General features: G+C 40.7%; 1 protein-coding gene across 2 annotated transcripts in view; it reads right to left on the bottom strand.

Annotated features, from left to right (window-relative positions):
* The window catches only part of SECISBP2L (SECIS binding protein 2 like), a 407,516-nt gene that overhangs the window by 80,609 nt on the left and 312,940 nt on the right, over positions 1-13,967 (bottom strand). For both annotated transcript variants that reach the window (XM_053717458.1, XM_053717457.1), the window contains exon 15: positions 1,606-1,826. In XM_053717458.1, the coding sequence (XP_053573433.1) occupies positions 1,606-1,826 (221 nt within the window). The remainder of the gene's footprint in view (positions 1-1,605; positions 1,827-13,967) is intronic.

Here is a 13,967-nt window from a genome sequence, read left to right as displayed (position 1 = left end):
ACCAAATTATTACACTTACATGGAGGAGACATAGTCGCCAATACAGTTCTACATGCATGACAGCAGAGGATCTGAATGTATAACGAAGATCCAATAGGAGGAAGCTAAGGGAAAAGTCCCCACTAGTTAAAAATATGCAATTACCCAATACTCCAGAAACTCCCCTCCGTCTCAAATAACAGCTCTCAGGTGAAAATAGTCCTCAAATTGGACTTTCACAGAAGAAAATCTTGAGCACCTCAATTCATCACCGTCCTCCTGTGGAGGCAAAGATGAGACTAGTTTACCAGTGAGGTGGGAGGATTTTTAAGTGTTCTTGGAGTTTTGGCAATCTTTGCCTCCTCCTAGTGGCCAGGAGTGAAATTCCCAGGAGCAATGGCTCATTAAAGGGACAGTCTAGTCCAAAACAAATTTTCATGATTCAGATAGGGCATGTAATTTTAAACAATTTTCCAATTTACTTCTATCACCAATTTTGCTTTGTTCTCTTGGTATTCTTTGTTGAAAGCTAAATTTAGGAGGTTCATTTGCTAATTTCTAATCCCTTGAAGGCTGCCTCTTATCTCAGGGCATTTTAACAGCTTTTTATCACTAGAGGGTGTTAGTTCATGTGTTTCATATAGATAAGCCAGCGCTGATTGGCTAAAATGCATGTCTGTCAAAAGAACTGAAATAAAGTGCAGTTTGCAGGCTTAGATACAAGATAATCACAGAGGTAAAAGTGTATTAATATAACTGTGTTGGTTATGCAAAACTGGGAAATGGGTAATAAAGGGTTTATCTTTCTTTTAAAACAATAAACGTTCTGGTGTAGACTGTCCCTTTAACTCTAACCACCTTTATGAAATAAATTACCACTTGGGTGGCTTGAAATTACTGTAGGCCTCATATGTCAAAGGCATACAACTGTCTGTTATTGTTTTAGTTTGTTATGACACTGCTGCTAAACTGGTGTGATGTGTTGGAGAAGCTGCTAACAGTTTGTGGTGTTAGGCTCTATCACAATGTTGCCATCTACTGCTTATTTGTTGTGCTCTCATGGGGGAAAGAAGCTTGCTCAAGTCTCAGAAGTAAGGTTGGTTGAAAGAGTAATTATTTTTTTTGTCTGCAGAGCATTCTGCCTGTGTGGGTTGATGTGATGTTGTATAACGGAATCAAGGAATTGACAGAGTTTGTATCTAAGTAATGGTCTGCAAGGTGGAGATGGGATTTTTTTTTATATCAGTGGCACATTATCAAATTAAAAAATCCACCAAAAAAAAACCCCTCCAAAATCCTGTATGAAAATCAAAGATGAAATACAATTATTTGTCAGAAACTTCTGTAGAGTATGATCAACAGTTCTTCATGTATTTTACAGCATTTATTTTGTTATACGAGATGCATGCAAAAAAAAAAATCATATAAAAAGAACCCAATTGTATAAGTATTGGAAGGATAGGACTAATTACAAGGAAATGTTATGATGGTTACTCTGACACAGAAATCCAGAAATTTTGAAGGCAATTTAAAATGTTTTTGAATGTTAACAATAAATATAAAGAACTTTTAAAAAGTTGTATTTTTGGTCGCTAGCCTATTTAGAATGTTGACTAAAATACATACCTTTTGACTGGATTTTCTCACAGTTTGGGGAAATAATAACACACTTTATTTTTTTTAACTTCATGTGTTTGGTAACTTCTCGTAAGCCCATTACAAGTCTTCTTTTTGACTTTGCTTTCATTGGGTCCTTTAAGTAAACTCGCTCTTGGAAGCTAACAAGTTCTTGCAGTAATAAAGTTACACATTCATCTATTTCTTTACTTAGAACTTGATTGCAATATCTGGAAATAAAATATTAAAAAGAAGAAATCAGTAGGCAAACTTACATATGCAAACAGACAGTGTGTTACCATATTATAGAAGTATTCACCAGTGAGAATAGGCTACTAAGAAGTTTTAAAATGACCAACCTGGTTGCTCTGCATAATTCTATTGCTTGGTACTAGAATACACGTAGTTGTGTTTTTTCAAAATCCGATGAACAAAATACTTTCCAATATTTGGCAGTTTTGTGCTCCCACTCAGACTGGGAATTAGGACTTGAAAATCTGCTATATTGTGAAAAACATAATTTATACTTACCTGATAAATTTATTTCTCTTGTGATGCATCGAGTCCACGGATTCATCCTTACTTGTGGGATATTCTCCTCCCCTACAGGAAGTGGCAGAGACAGCACCCACAGCAGAGATGTCTATATAGCTCCCCCCTTAGCTCCACCCCCCAGTCATTCGACCGAAGGCTAGGAAGAAAAAGGAGAAACTATAGGGTGCAGTGGTGACTGAAAGTTTTAATATAATAATATATATATGCCTGTCTTAAAAAACAGGGCGGGCCGTGGACTCGATACATCACAAGAGAAATACATTTATCAGGTAAGTATAAATTATGTTTCCTCTTGTAAGATGTATCGAGTCCATGGATTCATCCTTACTTGTGGGATACCAAAGCTTTAGGACACGGATGAAGGGAGGTACAAGACAGGGACCTTAAACAGAAGGCACCACTGCTTGTAGAACCTTTCTCCCAAAAATAGCCTCCGAAGAAGCAAAAGTATCGAATTTGTAAAATTTGGAAAAAGTATGAAGGGAAGACCAAGTCGCCGCCTTACAAATCTGTTCAACAGAAGCCTCATTTTTAAAAGCCCATGTGGAAGCCACAGTTCTAGTAGAATGAGCAGTAATTCTTTCAGGAGGCTGCTGTCCAGCAGTCTCATAGGCCAAACAGATGATGCTTTTCAGCCAAAAGGAAAGAGAGGTAGCCGTAGCCCTTTGACCTCTCCGTTTACCAGAATAAACAACAAACAATGAAGATGTTTGACGGAAATCTTTAGTTGCTTGTAAGTAGAACTTTAGAGCACGAACCACATCAAGATTGTGTAACAGACGTTCCTTCTTTGATGAAGGATTAGGACACAGAGAAGGAACAACAATCTCTTGATTGATATTATTAGAAACAACCTTAGGAAGAAACCCAGGTTTAGTACGCAAAACCACCTTATCTGCATGGAAAACCAGGTAAGGGGAATCGCATTGTAAAGCAGCTAGCTCAGAAACTCTTCGAGCCGAAGAGATAGCTACTAAAAACAAAACTTTCCAAGATAGAAGCTTAATATCTATGGGATGCATAGGTTCAAACGGAACCCCTTGAAGAACTTTAAGAACTAAGTTTAGGCTCCATGGCGGAGCAACAGGTTTAAATACAGGCTTGATTCTAACCAAAGCCTGACTAAATGCTTGAACGTCTGGAACATCTGCCAGACGTTTGTGTAGTAAAATAGACAAAGCAGATATTTGTCCCTTAAGGGAACTAGCTGATAATCCCTTCTCCAAACCTTCTTGGAGAAAAGACAATATTCTAGGAATCCTAATCTTACTCCACGAGTAACCTTTGGATTCACACCAATAAAGATATTTGCGCCAAATCTTATGATAGATCTTCCTGGTGACAGGCTTTCTAGCCTGAATCAGGGTATCAATGACCCTGATTCAGGCTAGGGTATCAAACCACGCTTTGATAGAATCAGGCATTCAATCTCCAAGCAGTCAGACGCAGAGAAATTAGGTTTGGATGCGTGAACGGACCTTGGATTAGAAGGTCCCGCCTCATTTGCAGAGTCCACGGTGGAACCGAGGACATGTCCACTAGGTCTGCATACCAAGTCCTGCATGGCCACGCAGATGCTATCAGAATCACCAAAGCTCTCTCCTGCTTGATTCTGGCAACCAGACGTGGAAGGAGAGGAAACGGTGGAAATACATAGGCCAGATTGAAGGACCAAGGCACTGCTAGAGCATCTATCAGTACCGCCTTGGGATCCCGGAACCTGGACCTGTAGCGAGGAAGTTTGGCATTCTGACAAGACGCCATCAGATCCAATTCTGGTGTGCCCCATAGCTGAATCAGCTGGGCGAATACCTCCGGATGGAGTTCCCACTCCCCCGGATGAAAAGTCTGACGACTTAGAAAATCCAAGTAACAAATGTAGGTAGCAAGAGTATTCACTGTAAGTTTGTCCTGTACGCTAATAGTTGCGTTGTGTTAGTGAAGCTTCTTAGCCTTAAGGTACAGTTAGGATGGCGGTCTTAGAGCAACTAATTAATAGTATGGTAATCAGTCCTGTTTATCAAACAGCAGATACACTGTTTACACAAAGTTCATAGGTGGGTCGGTATGTGGCGGACACAAGCTCATGTGCTGGCTGTAACAAACAAATCCCAAAATTTGGGCTCGGCGGCCCTCCCGGATAAATGCAGTTATCAATACACAAAGTTCATAGGTGGGTCGGTATGTGGCGGACACAAGCTCATGTGCTGGCTGTAACAAACAAATCCCAAAATTTGGGCTCGGCGGCCCTCCCGGATAAATGCAGTTATCAATACACAAAGTTCATAGGTGGGTCGGTATGTGGCGGACACAAGCTCATGTGCTGGCTGTAACAAACAAATCCCAAAATTTGGGCTCGGCGGCCCTCCCGGATAAATGCATACACAAAGTTCATAGGTTAGAAAATCCGCCTCCCAATTCTCCACTCCTGGGATGTGGATTGCTGAGAGATGGCAAGAGTGATCCTCTGCCCATCGGATTATTTTGGTTACCTCCATCATCGCTAGAGAACGCCTTGTTCCTCCTTGATGATTGATATAAGCTACAGTCGTGATGTTGTTCGACTGAAACCTGATGAATTTGGCCGCAGCAAGCTGAGGCCACGCCTGAAGTGCATTGAATATCGCTCTCAGTTCTAGAATGTTTATCGGAAGGAGAGCTTCCTCCCGAGACCATAAGCCCTTTGCTTTCAGGGAATTCCAGACTGCACCCCAGCCTAGCAGGCTGGCATCTGTCGTTACAATGAGCCACTCTGGCCTGCGGAAACACATTCCCTAAAACAGGTGGTCCTGAGACAACCACCAGAGAAGAGAATCTCTGGTCTCCTGGTCCAGATGCAGTTTAGATAAATCTGCATAATCCCCATTCCACTGTTTGAGCATGCATAGCTGCAGTGGTCGGAGGTGTAGACGAGCAAAAGGAACTATGTCCATTGCCGCTACCATGAGTCCGATTACCTGCATACACTGAGCCAATGATGGCCGAGGAATGGAATGAAAAACTCGGCAAGTGGTTAAGAGTTAACTTTCTGACCTCCGTCAGAAATATTTTCATTTCTACCGAGTCTATCAGAGTCCCTAGGAAGGAAACTCTTGTAAGAGGGAAGAGAGAACTCTTTTTTATGTTCACCTTCCACCCGTGAGATCTCAGAAAAACCAACACGATGTCCGTGTGAGACTTGGCTAGCTGGAAAGTCGACGCCTGAATTAAGATGTCATCTAGATAAGGCGCCACTGCTATGCCCTGTGGTCGTAGAACCGCCAGAAGGGACCCTAGTACTTTTGTGAAAATTCTGGGAGCCGTGGCCAACCCGAAGGGAAGGGCCACAAACTGGTAATGCCTGTCCAGAAAGGCGAATCTGGAGGAATTGATGATGATCTCTGTGAATAGGGATGTGTAAATAAGCATCCTTTAAGTCCACGGTAGTCATATATTGACCCTCCTGGATCAGAGGTAGAATAGTCCGAATAGTCTCCATCTTGAATGATGGAACTTTGAGGAACTTGTTTAGAATTTTGAGATCCAAGATTGGTCTGAAAGTTCCCTCTTTCTTGGGAACCACAAACAGGTTTGAATAAAACCCTAGCCCCTGTTCCTCTTTTGGGACTGGGCGGATCACTCCCATGGTATGTAGGTCTTGTACACAGCGTAAGAACGCCTCTCTCTTTGTCTGGTTTACACACAATCGAGAAATGTGAAATCTCCCCCCTTGGAAGGGAGCCCTTGAATTCCAGAAGATATCCCTGGGAAACAATTTCTAAAGCCCAGGGATCCTGAACATCTCTCGCCCAAGTCTGAGCGAAGAGAGAGAGTCTGCCCCCTACTAGATCCGGTCCTGGATCGGGGGCTACCCCTTCATGCTGTCTTAGAGGCAGCTGCAGGCTTCTTGGCCTGTTTACCCTTGTTCCAAGCCTGGTTAGGTCTCCAGACTGACTTGGATTGGGCAAAATTCCCCTCTTGCTTTGTAGCAGAGGAAGCTGAAGCGGGACCACTCTTAAAGTTCCGAAAGGAACGAAAATTATTTTGTTTGGTCCTCATCTTATTTGATCTATCCTGAGGGAGGGAATTACCCTTCCCTCCAGTGATGTAAGGAAATTCCATTTACCCTTACACTATACCTTTAAGGGGACTCCTCCTCCTTCCTATACAAATCACAGCCTGCCTACCATTGTTGCTGGATTATTGAAGTTGTTCAGGATTTCATGCAGCAACTCACTACTAGCCTACAAACCTTAGAAGTTAGTACAAGCTTCTTCATTACTAACCTGTATCTATTTCCAGAATTCTAAAGTTTTCCCGCAGCTTGTTTTCTGCTGGCTCACCTCTCACTGCCGAACTGTCACAGACACCAGGAGCTGCGGTTACGTCATCAGCTACCGCCGCCTCCTGTCTGCAGCGTCTCACTCTCTCACAGACGCAGGGAAATTGCGGACAAGCTCCGAACAGAAGTCAGCTCCATCCAACTACAACCGGTAACTTCTTCCTGACCTATTGAGGCGGACAAGGTATGAACTTGTAATTCCTTTTGCCTACTGCTATCATTCTGTTTTCCTTGTTACTCCAGATTACAGGCGATAGCATCACGGCCATAGTAAGTCACACTGACAACCTGGGAAATAACCTTTTAAGCAGGGTTGTAATTGTGACACAACATTATTTTATAAAAGGATATACGTGAAAAACACTAAGTAATTCTACAGATTGTGTTATAAATGTCAATCGATTCTTAAACAGAACCATTACATAATAATACAGCCAGATGTATTTAACAGGACTTTTGATACTCAGATTAACAATTAAGTTATTTATTTACACCGGTCCTGTTACTTATATATATCCGGTAATGGAGCCAACCACTATGGCTGATCATCTAAAAACATAATTTATGTAAGAACTTACCTGATAAATTAATTTCTTTCATATTAGCAAGAGTCCATGAGCTAGTGACGTATGGGATATACATTCCTACCAGGAGGGGCAAAGTTTCCCAAACCTCAAAATGCCTATAAATACACCCCTCACCACACCCACAATTCAGTTTAACGAATAGCCAAGAAGTGGGGTGATAAAAAAGTGCGAAAGCATATAAAATAAGGAATTGGAATAATTGTGCTTTATACAAAAATCATAACCACCACAAAAAAAGGGTGGGCCTCATGGACTCTTGCTAATATGAAAGAAATTAATTTATCAGGTAAGTTCTTACATAAATTATGTTTTCTTTCATGTAATTAGCAAGAGTCCATGAGCTAGTGACGTATGGGATAATGATTACCCAAGATGTGGATCTTTCCACGCAAGAGTCACTAGAGAGGGAGGGATAAAATAAAGACAGCCAATTCCTGCTGAAAATAATCCACACCCAAAATAAAGTTTAATGAAAAACATAAGCAGAAGATTCAAACTGAAACCGCTGCCTGAAGTACTTTTCTACCAAAAACTGCTTCAGAAGAAGAAAATACATCAAAATGGTAGAATTTAGTACAAGTATGCAAAGAGGACCAAGTTGCTGCTTTGCAAATCTGATCAATCGAAGCTTCATTCCTAAACGCCCAGGAAGTAGAAACTGACCTAGTAGAATGAGCTGTAATCCTTTGAGGCGGAGTTTTACCCGACTCAACATAGGCAAGATGAATTAAAGATTTCAACCAAGATGCCAAAGAAATGGCAGAAGCTTTCTGGCCTTTTCTAGAACCGGAAAAGATAACAAATAAACTAGAAGTCTTTCGGAAAGACTTAGTAGCTTCAACATAATATTTCAAAGCTCTAACAACATCCAAAGAATGTAACGATTTCTCCTTAGAATTCTTAGGATTAGGACATAATGAAGGAACCACAATTTCTCTACTAATGTTGTTGGAATTCACAACTTTAGGTAAAAATTCAAAAGAAGTTCGCAACACTGCCTTATCCTGATGAAAAATCAGAAAAGGAGACTCACAAGAAAGAGCAGATAATTCAGAAACTCTTCTGGCAGAAGAGATTGCCAAAAGGAACAAAACTTTCCAAGAAAGTAATTTAATGTCCAATGAATGCATAGGTTCAAACGGAGGAGCTTGAAGAGCCCCTAGAACCAAATTCAAACTCCAAGGAGGAGAAATTGACTTAATGACAGGTTTTATACGAACCAAAGCTTGTACAAAACAATGAATATCACGAAGATTAGCAATCTTTCTGTGAAAAAGAACAGAAAGAGCAGAGATTTGTCCTTTCAAGGAACTTACGGACAAACCTTTATCTAAACCATCCTGAAGAAACTGTAAAATTCTTGGAATTCTAAAAGAATGCCAAGAAAAATGATGAGAAAGACACCAAGAAATATAAGTCTTCCAGACTCTATAATATATCTCTCTGGATACAGATTTACGAGCCTGTAACATAGTATTAATCACAGAGTCAGAGAAACCTCTTTGACTAAGAATCAAGCGTTCAATCTCCATACCTTTAAATTTAAGGATTTGAGATCCTGATGGAAAAAAGGACCTTGCGACAGAAGGTCTGGTCGTAGCGGAAGAGTCCACGGATGGCAAGAGGCCATCCGGACAAGATCCACATACCAAAACCTGTGAGGCCATGCCGGAGCTACCAGCAGAACAAACGAGCATTCCTTCAGAATCTTGGAGATTACTCTTGGAAGAAGAACTAGAGGCGGAAAGATAAGCAGGATGATACTTCCAAGGAAGTGATAATGCATCCACTGCTTCCGCCTGAGGATCCCGGGATCTGGACAGATACCTGGGAAGTTTCTTGTTTAGATGAGACGCCATCAGATCTATTTCTGGAAGCTCCCATATTTGAACAATCTGAAGAAATACCTCTGGGTGAAGAGACCATTCGCCCGGATGCAACGTTTGGCGACTGAGATAATCCGCTTCCCAATTGTCTATACCTGGGATATGAACAGCAGAGATTAGACAGGAGCTGGATTCCGCCCAAACCAGAATTTGAGATACTTCTTTCATAGCCAGAGGACTGTGAGTCCCTCCTTGATGATTGATGTATGCCACAGTTGTGACATTGTCTGTCTGAAAACAAATGAACGATTCTCTCTTCAGAAGAGGCCAAGACTGAAGAGCTCTGAAAATTGCACGGAGTTCCAAAATATTGATCGGTAATCTCACCTCCTGAGATTCCCAAACTCCTTGTGCTGTCAGAGATCCCCACACAGCTCCCCAACCTGTGAGACTTGCATCTGTTGAAATTACAGTCCAGGTCGGAAGCACAAAAGAAGCCCCCTGAATTAAACGATGGTGATCTGTCCACCACGTTAGAGAGTGTCGTACAATCGGTTTTAAAGATATTAATTGAGATATCTTTGTGTAATCCCTGCACCATTGATTCAGCATACAGAGCTGAAGAGATCGCATGTGAAAACGAGCAAAGGGGATCGCGTCCGATGCAGCAGTCATAAGACCTAGAATTTCCATGCATAAGGCTACCGAAGGGAATGATTGTGACTGAAGGTTTCGACAAGCTGAAATCAATTTTAGACGCCTCTTGTCTGTTAAAGACAGAGTCATGGACACTGAATCTATCTGGAAACCCAGAAAAGTTACCCTTGTCTGAGGAATCAATGAACTTTTTGGTAAATTGATCCTCCAACCATGATCTTGAAGAAACAACACAAGTCGATTCGTATGAGATTCTGCTAAATGTAAAGACTGAGCAAGTACCAAGATATCGTCCAAATAAGGAAATACCACAATACCCTGTTCTCTGATTACAGACAGAAGGGCACCGAGAACCTTTGTAAAAATTCTTGGAGCTGTAGCTAGGCCAAACGGTAGAGCCACAAACTGGTAATGCTTGTCCAGAAAAGAGAATCTCAGGAACTGATAATTATCTGGATGAATCGGAATATGCGGAATATAAGCATCCTGTAAATCTATTGTGGACATATAATGCCCTTGCTGAACAAAAGGCAAGATAGTCCTTACAGTTACCATTTTGAACGTTGGTATCCTTACATAACGATTCAATATTTTTAGATCCAGAACTGGTCTGAAGGAATTCTCCTTCTTTGGTACAATGAAGAGATTTGAATAAAACCCCATCCCCTGTTCCAGAACTGGAACTGGCATAATTACTCCAGCCAACTCTAGATCTGAAACACAATTCAGAAATGCTTGAGCTTTCACTGGATTTACTGGGACACGGGAAAGAAAAAATCTCTTTGCAGGAGGTCTCCTCTTGAAACCAATTCTGTACCCTTCTGAAACAATGTTCTGAATCCAAAGATTGTGAACAGAATTGATCCAAATTTCTTTGAAAAAACGTAACCTGCCCCCTACCAGCTGAGCTGGAATGAGGGCCGCACCTTCATGTGGACTTAGAAGCCGTCTTTGCCTTTCTAGAAGGCTTGGATTTATTCCAGACTGGAGATGGTTTCCAAACTGAAACTGCTCCTGAGGATGAAGGATCAGGCTTTTGTTCTTTGTTGAAACGAAAGGAACGAAAACGATTATTAGCCCTGTTTTTACCCTTAGATTTTTTATCCTGTGGTAAAAAAGTTCCTTTCCCACCAGTAACAGTTGAGATAATGGAATCCAACTGAGAACCAAATAATTTGTTACCCTGGAAAGAAATGTAAAGTAGAGTTGATTTAGAAGCCATATCAGCATTCCAAGTTTTAAGCCATAAAACTCTTCTAGCTAAAATAGCTAGAGACATAAACCTGACATCAACTCTGATAATATCAAAAATGGCATCACAGATAAAATTATTAGCATGCTGAAGAAGAAGAATAATATTATGAGAATCATGATCTGTTACTTGTTGTGCTAAAGTCTCCAACCAAAAAGTTGAAGCTGCAGCAACATCAGCCAAAGATATAGCAGGTCTAAGAAGATTACCTGAACACAGATAAGCTTTTCTTAGAAAGGATTCAATTTTCCTATCTAAAGGATCTTTAAACGAAGTACCATCTGACGTAGGAATAGTAGTACGTTTAGCAAGGGTAGAAATAGCCCCATCAACTTTAGGGATTTTGTCCCAAAATTCTAATCTGTCAGACGGCACAGGATATAATTGCTTAAAACGTTTAGAAGGAGTAAATGAATTACCCAATTTATCCCATTCTCTGGAAATTACTTCAGAAATAGCATTAGGAACAGGAAAAACTTCTGGAATAACCACAGGAGATTTAAACACCTTATCTAAACGTTTAGAATTAGTATCAAGAGGACCAGAATCCTCTATTTCTAAAGCAATTAGTACTTCTTTAAGTAAAGAACGAATAAATTCCATTTTAGATAAATATGAAGATTTATCAGCATCAATCTCTGAGACAGAATCCTCTGAACCAGAAGAGTCATCAGAATCAGAATGATGATGTTCATTTAAAAATTCATCTGTAGAGAGAGAAGTTTTAAAAGATTTTTTATGTTTACTAGAAGGAGAAATAACAGACATAGCCTTCTTGATGGATTCAGAAACAAAATCTCTTATGTTATCAGGAACATTCTGCACCTTAGATGTTGAGGGAACTGCAACAGGCAATGGTACATTACTAAAGGAAATATTATCTGCTTTAACAAGTTTGTCATGACAATTAATACAAACAACAGCCGGAGGAATAGCTACCAAAAGTTTACAGCAGATACACTTAGCTTTGGTAGTTCCAGCACTAGACAGCGATTTTCCTGAAGTATCTTCTGACTCAGATGCAACGTGAGACATCTTGCAATATGTAAGAGAAAAAACAACATATAAAGCAAAATTGATCAAATTCCTTAAATGACAGTTTCAGGAATGGGAAAAAATGCCAATAAACAAGCTTCTAGTAACCAGAAGCAAAGAAAAAATGAGACTGAAATAATGTGGAGACAAAAGCGACGCCCATATTTTTTGGCGCCAAATAATACGCCCACATTGTTTGGCGCCTAAATGTTTTTTGGCGCCAAAAATGACGCCACATCCGGAACGCCGACATTTTTGGCGCAAAAGGACGTCAAAAAATGACGCAACTTCCGGCGACACGTATGACGCCGGAAACAGAAAAGATTTTTTGCGCCAAAAAAGTCCGCGCCAAGAATGACGCAATAAAATGAAGCATTTTCAGCCCCCGCGAGCCTAACAGCCCACAGGGAAAAAAAGTCAAATTTTTAAGGTAAGAAAAAATGATTGATTCAAACGCATTATCCCAAATATGAAACTGACTGTCTGAAAATAAGGAATGTTGAACATTCTGAGTCAAGGCAAATAAATGTTTGAATACATATATTTAGAACTTTATAAATAAAGTGCCCAACCATAGCTTAGAGTGTCACAGAAAATAAGATTTACTTACCCCAGGACACTCATCTACATGTTTGTAGAAAGCCAAACCAGTACTGAAACGAAAATCAGCAGAGGTAATGGTATATAAATAAGAGTATATCGTCGATCTGAAAAGGGAGGTAAGAGATGAATCTCTACGACCGAAAACAGAGAACCTATGAAATAGACCCCGTAGAAGGAGATCACTGCATTCAAATAGGCAATACTCTCCTCACATCCCTCTGACATTCACTGCACGCTGAGAGGAAAACCGGGCTCCAACTTGCTGCGGAGCGCATATCAACGTAGAATCTAGCACAAACTTACTTCACCACCTCCATAGGAGGCAAAGTTTGTAAAACTGAATTGTGGGTGTGGTGAGGGGTGTATTTATAGGCATTTTGAGGTTTGGGAAACTTTGCCCCTCCTGGTAGGAATGTATATCCCATACGTCACTAGCTCATGGACTCTTGCTAATTACATGAAAGAAAAGCCTGTCTGACAGGGTTGATCACCTAGCCAACTCATTTCGTGAATTACAGGTAGAGAATCAGACTCTAAAAGCCTGTCTCAGAGAAACATTAGCAGCCAAACCTGCTACAACAGAGCATTCTCCTGAACCTGCTGTATCAACTCCTGAAAGGTTCTCTGGTAATAGAGCACAGTTCAGAGAATTCAGGAATTCCTGCTTGCTCATGTTCCAACTAAAACCTAAAACCTATGCCACAGAGAGAACCAGAGTTCTAACTGTAATCTCTTACCTTAGAGGTGAGCCAAGGGCATGGGCAGATGGCTTCTTTGAAAAGGAAGACCCTATCTTGGGCTCATTAGAAGCTTTTTTTTCTGAGATGTCAACTCTTTATGATGATCCATACAAACAGATATCCTCAGAAAACAACTTGCGTGCTTTAAAACAGAACAAAAACCCGGTTGAAACTTATATTACCCAATTCAAGATTTATGCAAGAGAATGAAATGGAAATTTCACTCAAAAATCAATTTCGTTTAGGATTAAGTGAAGAGCTTAAAGATGAGATATCACGCATTGGGGTACCTGAGACCCTGGAAGAATTCTATACAGTCTCCATCTCCATAGACAGGCGTCTCAGAGAGAGACGTTGCGAGAGATTGGGCGTTGCAAAAAGACTGCCTATGTTTCCTACCACTGCTACAAAGGACCTGCCGCAACCTATGGAGATAGGGTTCATTAAGGGTCCCCTATCTACACAGGAAAAAACCAGAAGGAAGAATTTAAACCTATGTTTATATTGTGCATCCCCTAAACATGAGGTAAAAGACTGCCCCCAACTGGCAAAACAAAAATTAGGTAAGAATTCACAACCTCAACTCAGTTTTTTTTCTAAGCTTGTTTCTACCTCCTATCTCACAATCCCTGTCATTTTACAGTGGGAATCCTGCAAGATCCAGACGACGGCTCTAATTGATACCGGATCTTGCGGAAACTTCATTGACATGAAATTTGTGAAAACCAATAAAATACCTGTGATTTCAAAGCAAACTCCAGTCTCTGTCAAAGTCATTGATGGTAGTATTCTATC

This window comes from Bombina bombina, chromosome 6 (genome assembly GCF_027579735.1).
Source record: "Bombina bombina isolate aBomBom1 chromosome 6, aBomBom1.pri, whole genome shotgun sequence".
NCBI classification, from domain to species: domain Eukaryota; kingdom Metazoa; phylum Chordata; class Amphibia; order Anura; family Bombinatoridae; genus Bombina; species Bombina bombina.
This window is presented reverse-complemented; position numbering and strand designations above follow the sequence as displayed.